Here is a 19,863-nt window from a genome sequence, read left to right as displayed (position 1 = left end):
GGAGAGAGAGAGAGAGAGAGAGAGAGAGAGAGAGAGAGAGAGAGAGAGAGAGAGAGACTGTTAGTTTAGAAGTTTAGATGGGCGAACCAGGAAAGTTATGCCACGTGTGTATTGTTGAGCTCAGTCAGGCAAGGCAGCATTCTGCTCCGAAGGCCTTGGTTTCATGTGGCCTCTTCTAAAGAGCAGGTTTCATGTGCCCTGTCCTTCAGGCAGTCCCACACATGGACTATCCCCCAGTCCATGCCCACACGGATCATGTTCTGCTGCTCTTGGGCATCTCTTTGTCTCTCTTCAGAGAGGTCTTGGCAATGAAGAACTTCCTGGCTACACGGAACTGGAGGTGGGCACCATTCCAAATGGCCCTGAGCACAAATATTTGTCTCACCACAATAAGTCCTTGTGACAGCTGTCCATGTGGTGATGCAGGACGCACCTGCCTCTTGACAAAAAGACATTGACATCAGGAACGCAAAACAACAACCAGAAGGGACGTCAGTCACACTGTCCCCTCCCCTCTGCTACCTGGCCAGATCTAGACCAGGGACACGGTGGCTTAACTATAAAATCTCTGGACATATTCCAACACTTAAACTCCTTCAGTTACTTTTTCCTTATAATCAAAAAGTAATATCACACTGTACATTAAAGTGAAAACATTGCTGGACAGAGAATTTGAGACTCTCATTCTAGACCTTTCTACCTGTCTTTGGAGTATTTGCCAAGGCACTCTACCCCTTTGGATATCAGTTTTATTATCTCAATAATGAAGGGAGTAAAACAAAACCCATGGATTTTACCGTTAAATTTCTCTAGTCATCTAATTTTTGTTTGCCACTAGTTGTAAACTAATAGAAAAATCTGTGGCCACTTCAGGTGTGAAAGTTACTTTGATCTACTTATAGTAATGAAATACATCCATTTCTGTCAATTTTAAACTTTTACCATTGTATTTATTCTTAAGTAATTATCAGAAATTTATGAAATTTATTCAGTACTTTCCGTTAGTACTATCTTGAGAGTTTCCCAGTAGACCAACTCGGAGCACAGGGCACGGGGGCGCTGGGTGTGGCACATGCCTCCCGCGCCCAACACCGCCAGCTGGTCATGCCATGACTACTCTTCCCAGACAGTGTTCTCCCAACACTCACACTGTCGCTTCTGACCATTCCCAATGCTGATTCCTCCTTTTCTACTCCTATTTTATTTTCCTGGCATGAGAACATTTTTCAAAGTCAGTTAGAAATCTGGCAATATTCCAGACAGCTTTCTAGGATTTATTAGGTGCTTTAGAAAAATATCTCAATGACTAGAATTTCCAGGGAATCCCTAGAGTTTGTGACTAGAAATAAAACCATATAATTCAACCCCACCCACCCCCAGCAAGTTTCCAACCAAGCAAAGGAATTCTTAAACAGAACCAAGAAGTGTAGCATCTGCAAATTTTTCAACAGTTTTGAAAACAAGAGAATAATTGGATTTTTAGAAGAAATGATAACTACCCTATGCATTATTTCCTTAGCAAATACCACACTTTATACAACGGGAACTAAATTTCATATAGATTTTATTCCAAGGACAGTTATCATACCATGTTCATTTTTAAGCTAAAATGCTAACCTAAGTACAGAACTTGCAAGAAATTGTTTAGAAAATCTATTCCTTTCATATTCAACAGAAAAATATTATTAAAGAAACTTCATTTAAAACTATTGAGTAATGAAGTTTGTAAAAGCAGTTTTATCAAAAATCCTAGTGATTAATCCATTTCTTAAATATGTACTTCATTAGAAAATTTAGGGTGTTTGCCATCAGTAATAGAAAGAAGTCAAATGAAACAGATTGTAAAATTGGTTTACGTTTATGTATACTCCAAAAGAGAGGTTGAGAAGACTCATGATTTCTGTTTGTAAATTAATTATACATTCATTTATTGCAAAAAATGAATTTGGGTTTGCATACAATAAGAGCTTGGTGGCACAAAATGGCATAAACAGGTTTTTTAATTAAATGATCAGTTCATAATATGTTATCAAAACTCAGACCTAGAAGCAGATAATTATAAATTAAAGCCACAGGTATCACCACTGGGGCCCCTGATGTATTACAAATGGAGATGCCAAGAACAAGTGGGTAGATGCCAAGGAAGATGGCACTGGGGTGGAAACCAATGAAAAAGCCACTGCAGTGCGGAGCAAGCTCAGTGAAGATTCAGTGGAAATTCACATGCAGAAGCCACCAATTCCCTGTAGGGAGATGACAGCCTCGTGATCAAAGGGATCCAAGCATTGTGGTCTTGAATTATTGGCGTGGAGTCAGAACACATAGGTCCATCATCTGCTTCTTTAAGAATGAGCTTCAGAATATCCTTAAATTAAGGATAATAAAAGAGTCTTGGGTAATTATCTATAAAATGTGCTAATATTTACACTTAGTGGAGCCTGACTTTCTGAATGGCAGTGTGAAAAGTGTGGCAGCACCTTTCCCCGGTGAAACTGCTGAAAAACCACACACTCACACACACACACACACCCTTTAAAATGTCTGAAAATTATCCCAAAGGCATAAAAAATGGAGAAACAACAACTGAATATAATCTAGTAACTCCTGAAAAGAGTATGAAATCTGGTAGCATTTGAGCTATTGTCCACTTATATCCTCACTCTGCCTCCAGCTCAGTGTGACAAAAATTCTATCTCAGGCATATGCAGCCACAAAGACAAGGGATCCCAACCTCTTCCCATCACCAACTCCCATTCTAGGGCTACATTTTTACATCAAGAATGACAAGTCTAGCTGGGTGCAGTGGCTCACGCCTGTAATACCAATAACTCCAGTAAGCTGAGACAGGAGAATTGTGAATTCAAAGTCAGTATCAGCAAAAGTGAGGCATTAAGCAACTCAGTGACACTCTGTGTCTAAATAAAATACAAAATAGGGCTGAGGATATAGCACAGTGGTTGAGTGTCCCTGAGTTCAATCCTTCATACTCCCTCCCCACAAAAAGAAAGAAAGAAAGAAAGAGAAAGAAAGAAAGAAAGAAAGAAAGAAAGAAAGAAAGAAAGAAAGAAAGAAAGAAAGAAAAAGAATGGCAAGTTCCTGAATTCATCCTCTCAGTTCCATATTGCAGAAGCTCAACTTCAGGCAGACATGGCCATAAGAGCTAGTTTTCCTTCTATTAAGAAGTCCCTGCTCATACAGTGGAAACTCTACTCCAGGCTCAGTAGGCCAAGAAAAATGGATCCTTATACACTTCACTCCATCTTACTTGCAGGATGGAAATTTCAGACTAGGAAGCAAATCAAAGCAGACAGTGGGCTTCCATCTCTATCCAAGTTCCACTCACAGAGGAGGAGTGTTGCAATGGGATGGACAGGCCACTCCACCAGCCCCAGCTGCAATCTGGTGCCTCAGAGGTTTTCCCAGGAGAGACAAGCTGTGATAATAAAGTGCTCACCTATAGGGGTTAGCTTTATTTGGAACAGAAGGTAGGGAAGTTTTGCCTAACAACATCATCAAAAATAATCTTTGTTGTGAGCAATTAAAAGGAGGAGATTCTGCCACTTTTAACAACTTGGATGAATCTGGAGGACACTGTACTAAGTAAAACGGGTCAGACTCAGAAAGAGAAATACAGCATGATATAACTTAAATGTGCAATCTTAAAAAAAAAAAGTGAATGCATAAAACAGAGAGTATAGTAGAACACTGATTACCAGGGGCAGGGAGAAAGACAAAATGGGGACAAATTGGTCAAAGGACATAAATTTGCACAAAATAGGTAAGAATCAATAGCTAACACAAGGACTTTATATAAAGATATTCTATTGTATATTGAAATTTTCCTAAGGGAGCTCTCCCCCTGCCCCGCCCCCCCAAACACAAGGTATCATGGAAAGTACAAGAAGATTGATTTTCATGTCTGTAGTAATTATTTCACTATATGTATGTACATCAAACCATCATGTTCATACCTTAAGTACATATAATGCAAACTTATTTTAAAAAAAGAAACACATGATGATAATGTATCAGAAAATGGAGAATACAATAAAGAGAAACATAAAAAAAGAACTAAATGCAAATTCTAGAATGGAAAAGTACAATATATTAAATGTTACATTTAGTATAGGGACTTGATAATAGATTTGAATCACAAGGGGAAAATCATCAAACTTGAATATAAATTAATGAAGATTATTTTATTCAAAGAACACAGAGGAAAACAGAAAAGAAAAATGCACAGAGTCTCAACAAACATGTAACATCTTTAAGCATATCAATGCTTTCATAATGTAAGTATCAAAGAAGACAAGAGACAGAAAGAAATAAACTATTAAAGAAATAATGGCTGAGTACATTCTCAGTTGGTCAAAAATATTAATCTACACATTCAGGAATTTCAGCTAAATCCAAGAAGAATAAACACAAAGATAACCATACATATAAACATAAAAAATGTGAAAGACACAGAGAAAAACTTAAAAGCATTAAGAATAATAACTATGTACAATGAAACTGCAACAAAATGAACAGCAGACTTACATCAGAAACAATGGAAGTCAGAAGGCAGTAGAACAACAAACTCCAAGTGCATCCTCCCCAACAAAAGCAAAACAAAACACTGTCAACCAAGACAAGAAAGGTCTCTGGGTGAGTTTGGATCAACCTAATTTATTGCACTTCCTTCCTCATCATTCCCAATAATATCTGTACAATCTACTGAGAACAGGACAACCTGAGATAGGAAACGGGGGGGAACAGCCCAAACTCTGCTCCAGTCTCCCTTCCACCTTGAAACAGAAAGTGCTTTAGTGTTTTTACATTGTGCATTACAGTCACCAGGGTATGAAACCCAGGATGAGCTGCATATCAGGATCATTTAGCTATAGTGCTAGTCAAGCATATTCAGGCAAGACCAAGACTCCAACCTCCCCGGGCAGGTTGTAGAGCCTCAGAGTCCAGCTTATGGGGACTCCTAGGCTTCATTTGTCTCTTGCCTCCAACCCAAAAGTAAATACCCACTTTGTGTGGCTTATTGTGTATTTGGTGTTCTGCCTCATCAGATTTCAGATATGTTGGTAGCCAATACTCAGTGAACCTTCTTACCAAACCAGTAATCTCTAATCTTTATGCAGAAAATCAAAAACAACTTTGAAATACCACTTTATAATTATAAGAGTGGATAAAATAGAAAAGATAGACATTAAGAAGTTAGAAAGAATGTGGTGAGATTGGAACCCTCATAAACTGGAGGAATGTAAATGGCACAGCTACTATTGCAAATAGCTTGGCAGTTTCTCAAAATGTTAAGCACAGAGATTTACATGACCTGAGAATTATACTTCTAGGTACATACTAAAGAGAAATAAAGACACATGTCCATACATAAACCTGTTCACAAATGTTCATACCAGCATTATTCATAACGGAAAAATGAAAATATACAGTAGTGTTTACCAACTGATAATGGATAAAATAAAATATGTGGCAAAATAAAGCAGTGGTATATACTACAGCATAGATGAATTGTGAATATATCATGCTAAGGAAAGAAGCTAGCCACCAGCAAGCCACAGGTTGGATGTTTCTCATAATAAATGGGCAGATAGGCAAATCTGCAGGGAATAGGTTGGATTCTGAGGCACTTCAGGAATAAGAGAATTTGAGGAAATGGGGATGAACTCTAGGGTTTTATTTCTGAGGGGATGTCAATGTCTACAATTAAATTTTGGTACAAACTACACAACTCTGATTATACTAAAACCCACTGAAGTGTACATTTTGAAGGCATGAACTTTACATTATGTTAATTATACCTTGTTACAGCTTATATTTAAAATAAATTAGTATTTATCTCTTTGGCTTATCAGATTAAGTGAATAACAAGTGTGAAGCTACTAGCAAATTATTTTGCACAAACATTCAACAAGTGAATATCATTCTTGCAATCATCATCATCATTATTTCTAGTCCAGGTGTTCTATCTGTTCAACAGTTTTTATTATCTAAATGAAAACAGGGCTTTTTGATCCTTCCTTTTTCTCCTTTATTTTGTCTAAGCATTATAATGAATTTGTGTGAGTGTGAGGTCATTACAAGAGACACATACTGTCAATTTGGTAGAGATGTAAGTATAACAGATATTGTCTTGAAAAGGTCATGCTTATTGTTAACTAATATTTTGAATCAAGATGATTGGTGGTACAGTATACCAATATTATTTGGTATAGTACTTGATTAATGTAAAAATATTGATCTCTTTTTTGGGGGTGGTATTATCAAGAATTCCATAAATTTCTTAGATGTTAGGCACCTTTCTTAGGATGCTTGTGATCCCTCCCCTGATGAGCATCACGTCCTGACTCTACCCTGAAGACTGGGCTTGGTCTTGGTTTGTGGACCACTCCATGTGCCACCACGGTGGTGAGGTGCCCTCTGTTGAGTCTCCTGGTGCTCACTGCCTCTCCTTGTTTAAGTACCTGGGAGAGAATGTACCCTCCCCTGCTCCTCTCATCAGCCATGGTCTCTCTGGGCCCAGGTCTGGCAGGCTCCAGGGACATAGTTCTGAAGCCCACTTACCATTCACATCCCTTTTGTCAACATAAATCTAAAGTAAAATGCTTGTTTTATTAGTTTTGCTTTTCTCCTTTATGATATTTGTTTGCTACAAAGAGAACAACAACATCAACTAGATTTCAGTGCTCTTCAAACCAGTCATAAGAGGACAACTTGGAAAATGTTCCACATGCAGAATCGGACGACCCAGGGGAAACTTTATATGGCTTTGGAAGGTGTGTGGCCTCACTGTGGTGGCCATGGCACAAGATGCTACACTCTGAGGCAACATGCTTGGAAACTCAGAAGTGATATTTTCATCCTGAAGGTTAAATGGGGAGAAGAGGGAGCACTTCCCACTAGACAGGATCCTGCCTTCATGTGCTTTCCACTGGGCCTTGCCAAACTGGGTGAAAATAAATAGATCAGCGCCTGGCCACACCCAGGGCCAAATTCCTTAAATAAGGAAGTTCTTGTCTCCAGGGAAAAGCCTATCCACTCAAGGATGGTTTGGAACCAGTTTTCAAGAAAGGACAAGAGCTACAGAAGCCTGCTCATGCAGTCAATGGCCTGTGGATGTCACAAGCTCAATCCACCTGCACAGAGCCTAGTATGCCCAGAAAATAGACCTACGGCCCGTGAGGGGACAGGAAGTCCTGCTACTCACATGCAGTCAGCAAGCAGCATCTCCTGCCCCTTCCTGTGAGCCCCATGGACACCCCAAGGGCAGGCAGCTGTGAACTTCCAGCCCTTGGCTGCCCTGGGGCTGAGGGTGCAGTGCAGCCTTTTCTCTGGGCGCAAACCTGATGCCACAGCATGGACTTGGACGCACGGCAGGCAGCGCACCTCTCCTGGCATCAGGAGCAGCACAAAATGCTCTACTGGTTCCTGGCTCCCACCAGAGAGGGGGTCAATGAATTCCACCTAGAAACTGAAAAAAATTCTCAACTGAGGCTGCAGGTAGCTCAGGGGCAGAGCACCTGTCTAGCCTCCCTCTGCTGCTCCTCCTCCTCATCTTCTCTGAGGTCTGGGTTAGACTTGAACTAGAATCTGAACATCCCCAAATGATAAGAGAGCTCTCCTCTCATGGAAAAGACACTCTCTTGTTCTTCATGTGCCAAAAGATTTGAAGGTGAGGGGTGGGGCGACCCCCAGCTGGAGAGAAGCAGCAGATTTGACTGCTACTTGAGGGGCCCCTTCAATATTCTTCTCATCTGGCTAAAGTGAGAGGACTTTTAATCCTTCCTTTTTTTTTTCCTTAAAATGCCATTGGTTTGTCCTATCTCAGGGCAAGTGCCTCTCACTCTAAAGGCCAGCTGAGGTCACATTTGCAATGACCGTCTATGGACAAAATATCAGGCAAGCTGGCGTTCATGTATTTGGAAGATTAATGGTGAAAACATACAAATTTCTATTCCCTAGGTCACACTATCAGATTCCATTGTTTACTGCCCAGAGGAGCCCATTTTTCTGTTCTTTTTCACTTTTTATCTGCACAATTACACTTCTGCTGTTAACTCCCGTCATGTTCAAAGAGAGCCAGAAATCCCAAGCTGCTGCCAGCCAGCTTGATGCATGGGACACCTTCCAGGGCATAACTCAACTACCACGGGAGGGCCCTGCCTCTTGGAGACCCAGGGTCGTCAGTGGGCCTGTCTCCCCGCTGTTAATGGCAAAGACCCACCCAAGCCCTAAAACCAGAGCCAGCGTTGCCGAAATTGGAAAGGCATGTTCCACCTTCCCACACATGGCTGGTCTAAATCTTTGCAAAAGAAAATCACGGAATAGATGTCATAATTTTGTGCAATACATGAAGAGTTTCACTCCATGTTATGATTTGGAAATGGGGTTTCTCAAAAGCTCATGTCTGAGGCAATGAAACACAGTTTAGAGGCAAAATGATTTGGTTCTGAAAGCTTAAACCTAATCAGTAGACTAAGCCATTGATATGGAGTAAGTGCACTGCACCTGTAGGCGGGTAGAGTGTGGCTGGAGGAGGTGGGTCACTGGGGGCATGCTTTGGGGTTTGTATCTTGTCCCAGGTGAGCGGAGTTCTCTCTCTGCTTTCTGGAGGCCACACCCTGATCTGCTCTCCTCCTCCAGACCCTTTCTCAAGATGTCCTGCCTCACCTTGGGCCCAGAGCTTTGGAGTTGGCTGTCTATATGTTACTAACACCTCTAAAATCATGAGCACCAAATAAATTTCCTCCTCTAAAATTGTTCTTGCCATGTCTTTTGGTCATAGTGGTGAAAAAACTGACTAAACCACTCAATTAAGGAAGACTTGCTTTGGGGAGAGGATGAGAAAGAACCAGCAAAATGGTCTTCATGCTCCACAAGAGAGCGAAATCACCCCCACCCCTGAACACCTGCTCCACGCATCCCAAACCAAAAGCCTTTACAAAGGAGAGCAGGAATGAGATCGACTCACATCAGATTCCTCTAAAGAGTAGAAAAAGTATTTTACAGGATTCGGCATTTGCTTATATGTAGCTATTCAAAGAGCGGTTATGGATGTGATTTTGACATCCGATGCCCCCCACCCCATACACACACAAGTCCTTAGGAGCTGTGGGGTCTGGAGTCCTTCTTTCCTGCAGGAAAGGAAGTGGAGGACAGGCTGGGAGCATTTTCCCTAGCTGTGGACGATGTCCAGAAGCCCATGTGCTCAACCTTCTGCTCTGCCAGGGCTGGAAGCGTCCTGACCACGCAGTTTCACTCTGGTCCCGGTCACGTTTTGTTTATCTGTGCCTGAGATTAATTTGTGGCTGACAGTCTAAGTATCTCCTAAGCCTTTTTCCCCTAAAACTATGGAAGCATTTTGAGGATAGTAGGAGAGAATTCATCAAGATTTCGGCCTGAGCAGGCCTGAGGGAGGCAGGGAGAGTCCCAGCCGGCACTTGCTCCTCACCCTAGGGTCTCTGCAAAGTGCAGTACAGGAGACAGACAAGCTGAGGGGACGGTCTCAGTCACCGACTCAGGAATTGAAACCTGCACCAGCAGAGGCACCATCTGATGTGGTCAGTGTTGCCCTGGTCTCAAGCTTGTCACCAGCATCAGACTGACAGGAGAACGTTCTTAAAGTCTCAAACACCAACCAACTGACCAAGACAGCTAACGCAACAACTAGAGTCACATGAAGACATTTCCCCTGTTTCCATAATGGACTCTTAAACTAAGTAAAAACCTTCCTACGAAGCTGGTTGACACAGACCTGGCTGCAAGTTCAATACAGACTTTCTAAAAAGCAGAGTTCATCTGCCAGCCGCGAGGGCAATGGTGGGGAGGGGTCGACACAGCTCATTTCAGTTTTACTTGGCAGTTTCCCCCTTCTTTTACAGATGTCTGCCCCATGATGACAGAGGGACATCTCTGGTGGTGCCCCCCCTTTTAGCCAGTGCTACCCACATCTCAGTCCTGGCAGCCAGAACCATCACACTCACCAAACCTTGGCAGGTTGAAAGGGCCACGGAGGAGTTTCTGTGGGACCTCAGGTAGCCTTGGTAGAAGCAGAAGTCCTCGGGTGGGAACATCTGCACGGCCTTGGTGCCCCTCTTCCCCAGGGTCTGCACCACGAACCCCGGAGCCACCAGGTTGCTGGAAGCTTTCAAGTCCACCTGGAAGTCATGCCTGGAACCCTTCAGCCGGAGGTGCAGAGAGTCACCTCCTGGCTGGGCCAGTGCCCTTCGCCGCCGCTGGTGGTGCACGATGTCGTGGGACACATAGTCACCTCTGCTGTCAACCTCGTAGGCAGACACCAGGTCATACTCTGAAATCAGAAGAGAGGCAGGAAGCTGAGTACCTTCAGGCTTTTGGAAAGAACCATAAAGTCTTAGAATCAAGACTACCTTAGCATTTTCACCAGTAAGAAATGATGGAGGAAAATCCAACACCTTCCCATCCTCAGATCCAAATGAGGGCTAAATAACATCTGAGTTAAAAGGAAAAGTCTTAAAAGTGACTTTTAGGTAAAACACTGCTGCTCTCATAATGCCTTATTACCAATGCAGAACGTTCTATAACATTTAAAAGGGAAAATATATTATGGATCATGTAAGACCAAAATTGGTCTTCTAGAATTATATCTCATAAATTGTGTTGCCAGAGTAACCATCACATGTAGTCATTTTTACAGCTCTGAGACATTCTGGATTAATATTGTTTTTATCATTGACCATCTTCAGTGATCTGACAAATTTTATCTTAAAAAATCATAATTTTTTATAAAATAACTTGCTGCTTAATTATTGAAAAGCAGGAGAAAGTGCAGAGTGCTGACATACTCCAGATCTACCAGGTGCCAGTTCTAAATGCTGGCATGTGCGTCTGCACCCACTGGAGAGCTCATGAACCCTCTATTGGTCTGGCTTCCCCTCCTGTTTCCTTGGGCTCTTGTAATTTGATCGGATCTCACATTCCTCTGCCCCTCAAAGGTCACCGTCATACTCTTCTCCCCATTAAAATTTATACTGTACCCGTTTACACCATATTCAAATTAATTAATTCTTTTTAAAAAGCAGAAGAAATCCCAAAGATGCTAGCAGGTTTCTGGACAAGCATCCAAGCCTTCAGGACCATGGTCACAGGCACCTCCCAGGGCTGCATCTGGGGTCAGGCCCTTTCTGCAGAAGAAAGAGTGGAGCTTGGGGCTCTGAGGGATCCTGGCAGGTCCTGTGACCACCCCCGTGTCTTCTCCAGACGACTCCTCCCTCTCCCGGAAACCAGGACCTGTCCTCTCGTCACCACCATCAACAATACCCTCCAGGGCCCAGGGCAAGGCTGCTTCCCAGAGGGTGGGAGGGAAGGCAGGGCCTCACCCTTGGGGTCAGATCTTGCTGCCCAACATGTTCTCCGCTCAGACCTGGAGTCGACAGCCAAGCAAAGGCCGCTGTGTCAAGGCCGGATCACAAAATATTTTAGTTAGTGATTTGTCAGCTTGTTTTATATCTTTTCATTATTTAACCCATTAAGTCTCAGTCTTCCAATTACAAATTGACACAGGTGCATTAAAATAGTTTGGAATAATTTAGAGCTTCCATTTCCCACCCACTTTAAGGCCCTGTGTCAACTGACATATATTCACATGCTCTAATCACTGTCTATTACTTATCTCAAAAGAATAGACCTCCACAAACATAATGATTATTTCAGAGTTACCATACATGGGACATAAGTTTTCATAGGTGTCCCACATCCCAGATGATGGGGCACAGTGGCTTATGCCTATGGTCCATGTGCCTCCAACTTCTGGTGAGCTCTGGGCCTGCACATTCTAGGAGAGGGCTGGCTTCCTCTCCTGAATTTTTTCTACACACTCACACACTCTAAAATATCAGCAGGGTGTGAGGCCTTCCACCAAATGTGAGATGTCTTTGAAAAGGACACTGGACCCAGCCCCAGAGCAGGCCAAAGGAATCTCGCCAGCATCCAGGTGGACATCCTGTGGACCCACAATGTAGTTCCTCTGGCTTGTTGGACATAACCCCAGTGCTCATATTCTAAGAATGCATCTCCCCTCTGTTATCCACATACTGTCTCAGGAAGCTGCTCTGCCAGACGCTTAAGAACCCAGCTCTTCTCTGCGTTGGCCTGAAGATAAAGTAAAACCTCAATCTACTTCTGTCAAGTGGAATTTGTTGTAAGTCAACAATATTCAATAAATTGTTTTTGGAGATGGGGAGAATATTTTCTTCACAATTAAACTTCAGAGTAGACTGTCCTTCTGCTCCTGCTCAGTCCTGGTAGGTGACTGTGTGGTCACACAGGAGCAGGGCTCTGGGAAAAGGTGTGTGTTGGCTTTGGGGGAGGTGAGGAAGGCCAGGGATGATGGCAGGACGTAGCCGGGGAGCCTGCTGCTGGAGCCCAGGGCAGGGCGAGGGCCCGTGCAAGGCCGGCAGGGGTCAGAGGGCAGGGCTAGTCCCCCTCCATGCAATTCTTTTTAGTTCAGAGCCAAGCTGAGCTCTGCTGGGCCCCACAGGTCAGTCCCGACCGTGTGGTATGAACGGGCCCTCAGCCTACCTGACTGGGGTGGGGAGGGCCTCGCAGACTGGAGAGGCAGCAAGTTCCCACAGAGGACTTGACAAGTAACCACTGATCTGCAACTAACCACTGAAGAAGGTAACTTGTGTCTGACGGGGTAAAATAGGTTGGCAACACTTGGTATTTTAATTAGGAAAATGAGAAATCATATGAAACTGATGAAAGTGCCCGTCTGGTGGAGAAGGAGAATTGGGGCAGGGGTTGGTGCTTCTGGTGAGATGTGGGAGTCTGTAGTCTGCTCCAGGTGCCACTCAAAGAGGAGGAGCCTTGCTCCTGTGTGGCCTGCATCTGCCCAAAGCACTGTCCTTACAGGGAGACACCCCTCTCACCCCAGGTTCTGGGTTCTAGGAAAGGCTCCTCCCCATAATCTGTTAAGGCCTCTCACCACCTGGCCTCCCAGGGGAAAGCTTTCCATTTGCCCCTGGCCCCTTACCCGTCCTTCGGGGTCAGTGGGGACAGGAAGCACATGGGGTTGCTTCAAAGCACAGCTCATCAGCAAACTCTCTTGCACACAAAAAGGTGACAACCAAATTAAAAAGTCACACTTCTCCCCAGTGACATAAGCCACTTCTTATGACCTTTATTTTGGAGGGTGGATGATATTTACCCTTCACTGAGAGGAGGGTGTGATTGGTTGAAGGACCTCTTTCCCTAGGGCACGCAGTGCTGTGCTGAGCAGGGAAGGACAGGCAGCCACCCAGGAGAAAGGTTAACGTGTGGCATCGCCCCATTTCCCTGGCGCAAACACCCTGCACGGCTGGCTTCAGTGACCAACATGGTATTGCTGGCACGGAATCAGGAAGGGACTGACGGTGGTCCATCACTGTGACGTGTGTCCACCTCACAGACGCCAGGTGCTAACGGCCTCGGAAGCACAGGGGACAGCAGGATGCGGGAAATTAGGAAGGGAGGGGAGCTGCGTATTTAGCTGTTTTGAAACAGGGGCTTCATTTCTCTGTGTTTTTATACGTTTTGATTTTTTAGCAGTCAACTGAATAAACCCCCACCATGGCAGCCGCTGCCTCTCCAGAACTGGCATGTGCTGGTGGAGACCCCAGCTCTGCAGCCTGCTTCCATCCCTGTCCCTCCCCAAGAGGGAGGAGAAGGGCCTGCTGGGAGAGCCTCCTCCAGGTTCTGTCCAGTAGTGCTCAGCTGAGGTGACTCCTGCTCCCTTGGGACACATGGCACTGTCTGGAGACTTTTTGGTCATCACAGGGGGAAAGGGAGACTGTTGCTCCTGGACTGGGGCAGGCTGGACCCGGGGCTGTTGCTGAGTATTCTGCAATCATGGGGCAGCCCCCAGAACAGGATGCCACTACAGCCAAGGTTGAAAAGCCTCCCTGTGCTCCAGAGGGCAGCCCTTAGAATCCCATGTGTGCTCTCAGGTAGAGTCTGTGGATGGAAAAGCCAGAGTTCAGAGAATGAACCCACCCAGCAGGGTATCCCCCCCCCCCCGGCACCCTTGGGAGAGAAGCCAGCTGGGACACCCCCCGTGAGCCGAATGCTGACCCTGACCCTGCACTCCTGCTCTAAGACTGTAATCCCCCAAACAGTGGCTCATATGTCTTTAAAGCACAGTGAGATTCCTGCAGTTTGCAGTCCTTTAAAAAAGACCTTGTCCATGTAAGATGTGTTTAATGAGAAAAAAGTTTGTGGATCCCTGCTCACTCAGTACACTGAACTACATGATTTCAAGGTTTTTTGACCACAGCCTCAAGTCTAGAAGGAGTCAGTGTAGAAAAGACCACTGCGGGTGTGGACCCCCTGGTGAGCCTGGGGGGGGCAGCAGGTAGCAGCTCCAGGCACTTTGCTTCCTCCTCTGTGTTCAGTGACATCCTACTGGTGGCTGGGAGTTGGCAGCAATGAGAGTATTTATACCACAGGAATCCAATCAAATGTATGAACTGGTGCCCAAGACCTCCCCCACAAAAGGGAGGTTGTCAAACATTTACAAGCAGACTGCTGGGCCATCCGGACACTGCCCTGTCTCCTGGCATGTAGGTGTCTGAATGTAAACCATTGCAAACTTCAAACAGACACACACAAACACACATCTTTTACATCCAGTTAAAGCAAGTTCTAAAGGACTTCTAAACCTTACTTAGGAAATTAAAAAGTTAGCAATCTGTGATGGGTCTTTGGTTTAACAGAGCCAGGATTTTTATTACAAAGATATATTTGTAGCAAAGAACATTTAATCTCCCATTAACGAATAAAAAGCAATGTTGAATCAACAACAAAAACAAAAAATTGGCATGTTTCTTAAGAGTCTGAAAATGGAATGGATCAAGGACATCCATGGCATGCTCTCTCCACTGGGAGATTGATCGCTCAGACACCCAATAACATTTTGGAATTGTTACTTGGAACAAAAATCAGGGCCCTAGATAGTTATTTCAAAATCAACTTGTATCATGGGTACCTGACATCCTACAGTCAGCTGATCCCAAGGTCACATGAAGTGCATGATAGCTCTGCTACTCCAGACCCAAGCAGGGTGTACTGCTGAGTGGTCTTTCCTCTGAAGGTGTGGACACTGTCCACTGATGCCCACTTTCTCAGTTCAGCCTTTCATAAACAAAGAGCTAAAGCACAAGAGGGTTGGGGAGGTGGGGGCGGGGTGTCTACTAAGACAAAACCTCCCTGATGATGGCTCACACCTGCTTCAGGTTCGGACCCAGCCAGGTAAGTGGCTATCATGGGCACACCGTGCTAACGATACCAGCTGACAAGGTGACAAAAAGATGCTTCCCTCCGTGCTCACAGGAAAGGTAGGAAGCCCAAGTCTTAGGCAGGAAGCACAGGCTTTTCTTCCTGAATAGTTCTCTATCTATAATGTTCTTGCTCTAAATAAAACTTCAAAAATGCTATAAAATACTCTAAAATATCCTGAATCCCTCTGGAATTTTCATGATTTTATTCTAAAACAAGTACTTTTTACCAAATCTTAAAAGAAATACATGAAGGTGGACCATTAACTTCTAATATGATCATGTTGTAGAATGCATGGGGAGAGAAGCATTAAAGGAGATAAGGATCACTACAGAAGGGAGCTTTAAACAAACCCAGAGTTAACTTTCCCCTTAAATACAGTGAAAGTGATTTTTAAAAATTTTATATTATTTGTATCTAGCGCCCTCTGGTGGTGCTCAAAGGGGCCCATGATCTAGCATCAATCTCCTTATATACTATGTACAATTCACATATTCATTCAGTAGGAGAGAATTTCAACAGCTAATGCATATATATTTTGTCTTTCTGTTAAACAGGATGAAGAAACTGCATGGAAGAATTTGTAATCATTAACTCTACTTTTCTAGGTTTTCTAAGAACACATTGAAATAATCAAACCTAGTTCTTCCTCTAAAAGCCAATGTCATTCCCTGTGGAAAAATGATACAGAGAACTAACATCCAGTCACTGCTGCCGCATGGGGCACAGAGAGAAACCACCTAGAGACCAATGTCACACATCTGCTTTCTCGTTTATCTGAGGAGGTAGCATGACACAGACCCATTCCACTCAGATGCTGCAAAAGCCACTTGTAAGCAGCAGAAGCCAAACCACACACTGTAGAAGGATCAGATTCCCTTCCCTACCAAATCGTGGCACAGAACACAAACATTGCTGATGACATCACAACAAGCTAATTAGCCATTCCACTCACTATGATGTTTCATTTGTGACTCAGTTCTTGAAAAGCATTAATTTTTATACTCAGATCACAAGCACTGTGGGAAAATGTCAGCCTTTTGTCTTACTCTGATAGTTAGATATAGAGGGAGACTTGGGGTGGGGGAGAGGAGGGGAATTGAGAAACTCTGGTAAAGACTTTACATCAATGAGGTGTACATTAACCTATACATTGGTCTAGACCCTGCCTAGGCTCTTCTAATTTTCTAAAAGTAAATTATATTTCCTTGTCTCTTTCTTACTATTAAAACTGGCACACCGTGACTATTATATCAGGAATTTCAATATAAATATCGTGAAAGCCCACTCTTGAGCGCGCACTCAGGCTGTTTGAAGAATGCAGTGAAACGTCTTAAAAGCAGAGTTTAGAGTTAGGAACATTCGCAGCGGTTTATAAACCAGCGGTGGGGTTTTTACGAGCTGCTAAATTGCAAGGATTAGAAGACCCCAATTCTATGACTTACCGCCGGTTTCCATTCCTCCAGGCCGCTCCGGGGGAGGGGGCAGATGCGGGACGCTAGGGCTTCCAGTCGCTGCAGCTGCGGGTTCCATCGCGCACGCAGGTGCCTGCTGGAAAACACCTTGGTGAGACCTCTGGGGTTGCGGGAGAGGAGCCCCGGGAGGGACGTGTCCCCACCTGTCAGGGATGCACGGCTACCGCCTGTGGCAGAAGCCCACCTTACTCACCTGCACGCAGACCTGCGCCAGCAGCAGCACCCAGAGCGTCGCGCAGCCGGGGACCCTCATAGCCCGGTCTCCCCGCGCAAGCTGGCGTTGCGCTCCTGAGTACAGTTCGCAGGCCTTTATCCAGGGGCGCTCGGCCGTGAGGGCGGATCACTGGATGTCCCGCAACCGGGCAGCAGCCAGCTACCAGTGTGCAAGCATGCAGCGAGGATCCCACTCGGGCTGGGCTCAGGATTCCAGCCGCCACTCCAGCGCCCGCGCCGGGGTTATTACTGCGCCTCCGCGCAGCGCGGGGGGCGGAGTGGCAGCCCCAGTGGCTAGGGCGGCTGAACACCCGCCCGAACCGTGGGAGAGCCTGGGAGGAGGGGAAAGGAGGGGAAGACAGGAGGGGGAGAGAAGAAGAGGAGAGGGCAGAACAGGGTAAGAGGACCCAGCAGACCTGCTGTTGGGTTGCAGGACTCTGCGGTTAGCCTTGGGCGGCCGGCTTCACACACAGGAGGGCTGGACTTGCGCAACTCAAAGAGCAGGGCACCTGCAGCCAGCAGGATTGCTTTCTGACGCCCTGGCTTTCTCCGCGTCCTGCCTGCACCCTGGGCCCTCCGGAGGGTGCAGAAGATACCCTCTCAACGCCCTGCGGAGGGTATTGCATACTGGGCGCGCATGGGGCTGGGAACGCACGGGGCTGTGTGTAAGCTCATGTGAGTGGATCTAGGCTTTGGGAGCTGGGTGATCGGTGATGGAGGAATTTCACTCTTTCACTGCTGGCCTGTTGGATTGTACGGTAGGGTTACTGAGTGCCTGGGGAGCCTATAGGCAGGTCTAGGGGCTGCAGGCAAGTTCTGCATCAGGTATGGCCAAGGAAACAGCAGTATGCTGCCACCCACCTGGCCTGTGTTCTGCACCCTACATGACATGTGACTGCTTTTGATAGTGCACCACATGTGTACATCATTGCACAATAAGTTCATGCATACGCGCGTGCATAAGTACACGAATACGTGTCTGCATCTGTGTGAGTACATGCAAAGGGTATCTCTCTGCTGGCTGCTCTCCCACTCCCACACTTTCCCTAGGTCCTGGGTCTTGGGCTTCTGCTGCTGTAGTTGCAGAGTCCCTCACATTCAGTATGGTCTGACCTTGCTGAATTTGAAATTTTGGAGAAAGGTTGCATGAGAAAATGTGGCAGGTGTGCTCTGCACTTCTCTGCCAGCCTGCGTGGAGCCGGTAGGTGCCCAGGGAGAGCCCACAGTGGACTTCTTGCCGTAGGCAGTCATGAGTGTCAACCATGCTGGGCAGACCACCTGGCTGGGCCTGAGCTGCTCCAGATCTCTCTCCTCTGTCTCATCTGAAAGTATTGTTCAAGAACCACAAACATTTTTACCTAAAGGACTGAACTGGAGTAAACTTAAATCACCTGGCATCCTCCTCCCTCAATACGCTCTATTTTTTTTTTTTTCCTCAGCAAACCTGCGCTCACCTGGAAGGGTGAGAATGAGCTTGGACAGTGCCTGGATGTCTCCACAATGTTCTTCAGGCGGAGGCAGAATTTCCCTTTCTCCTAAGTACAGGACTTTGCGTGTTTGGTAAATGGGGCTTCTAATGACCTCCAATTGTGCCCAGTGTAACATAAAAGGGAATCAGACTTTCCGAGTGGAGTTTCCCCATGGAGATGACCAGGGCCTCTCTTTTATAAATTCAAATGGATGAAATGAAAGAAAAATGGTTGAATATAAAATGTTTCACTATTAGGGTCTTTTTTAAAAACAGTGATTTATGAGTTTCTTTCCATTGTGAAAAGTTAATGCTGTTCTTTACAATGGTGCAAGTTTCCCATTTCCTCTAGTTGTACACGGAATCCAGTGCTCATCCTAGAATAGGAGAGGGCAGACTCCAGCCTGTGGGTACAGTTGGGAACTGACGTGGGTGAAAGATCTTAGAACACTGTGCAGTTACTTAAAGCTGCTTCTCAGGCTCAAAATGCATTCTTCTGTCATATATACCTAATTCAAATAAATAAATAATTAAAAACATTACATAAAAAGGGAGACAGTTGGAAGTGAGTGGCCAGTGTGTGGGTTGTAGCAATAGTGATGGGGGCCAGATAGACCAATTTTTTTTTTGTACCCAGAATTGAGTCCAGAGGCACTTATCCTCAGCCCTTTTAAGTATTTTATTTAGAGACAGGGTTTCACTGAGCTGCTTAGGGCTGTTATTGAGGCTGACTCTGAACTCTAGATTCTCCTGCCTCAGCCTCCCAAGGCGCTGGGATTATAGGCATGCACCACTGTGCTGGACTTCAACCTGGCTTTTAAAAGGAAGACAAGGATCCAAATTTGGATGTAGAGTTTTCTTCAATTAAAAACATCCTACAAATATAACTCTAAGGACAAATATTGCAAGGATTCAAGCAGCGATAATCCTTCAGTCTGCGACAGGTTGAGAATTTAGCCCTGAACTTTAAGGTCTAATTTAGAAAAATGATGTTGTTATACTTTGCTTAGAGCCTGAACTGTCTGGCCAACTGCTTTTGCAAGTAAAGTTTCACTGAAACCTGGCTCATTTGTCTACAGATTGTCCATGACTCCTTCACAATGCCAAGGCTCAGGTGTCACAGCAGAGACTGTGTGGCCAACAAAACCCAAAGGACTTACAATCTGGCTCTTTCCACAAAAATGTGGCAGATACTACCTTTTTAGTCCAACAGATGTTAGCAGTTGCCTGTATTCTGACAGCAGGTTCTCCTTCACGAAGTCATTCGAAAAATCAAGGATATGTTTGATAGGGAATAAAAATTAAAGCACAATGAAAAGAAAGTGCTCCCCAAAGTACCTGGCTATGGTGCCTTACCCCATGCCAGTGACCTTTTCAGATTAAAGAAGCAAGTGCCCATCA

At 45.0% G+C, this 19,863-nt stretch overlaps 1 protein-coding gene across 2 annotated transcripts in view; it reads right to left on the bottom strand.

The window, feature by feature from the left end:
- The window catches only part of Adamts16 (ADAM metallopeptidase with thrombospondin type 1 motif 16), a 125,115-nt gene extending 107,520 nt beyond the window's left edge, over nt 1-17,595 (bottom strand). The window contains exons 1-3 of one of the 2 annotated variants that reach the window (XM_048813971.1): nt 16,975-17,595; nt 16,752-16,857; nt 9,999-10,324 (exon numbers count right to left, since the gene is read on the bottom strand). In XM_048813971.1, coding sequence (XP_048669928.1) covers nt 9,999-10,324; nt 16,752-16,857; nt 16,975-17,034 — 492 coding nt within the window. In that variant the 5' untranslated portion in view covers nt 17,035-17,595. The remainder of the gene's footprint in view (nt 1-9,998; nt 10,325-16,751; nt 16,858-16,974) is intronic. The other variant, XM_015490389.2, reaches the window with a different exon arrangement.
- Between the last annotated feature and the right edge of the window lie 2,268 nt (nt 17,596-19,863).

The sequence above is a fragment of the Marmota marmota genome, unplaced genomic scaffold, assembly GCF_001458135.2.
Source record: "Marmota marmota marmota unplaced genomic scaffold, marMar, whole genome shotgun sequence".
In the NCBI taxonomy this organism is placed as follows: domain Eukaryota; kingdom Metazoa; phylum Chordata; class Mammalia; order Rodentia; family Sciuridae; genus Marmota; species Marmota marmota.
The sequence above is the reverse complement of the archived record's forward strand: the minus strand, read 5'-3'. Positions and strand labels throughout refer to the sequence as shown.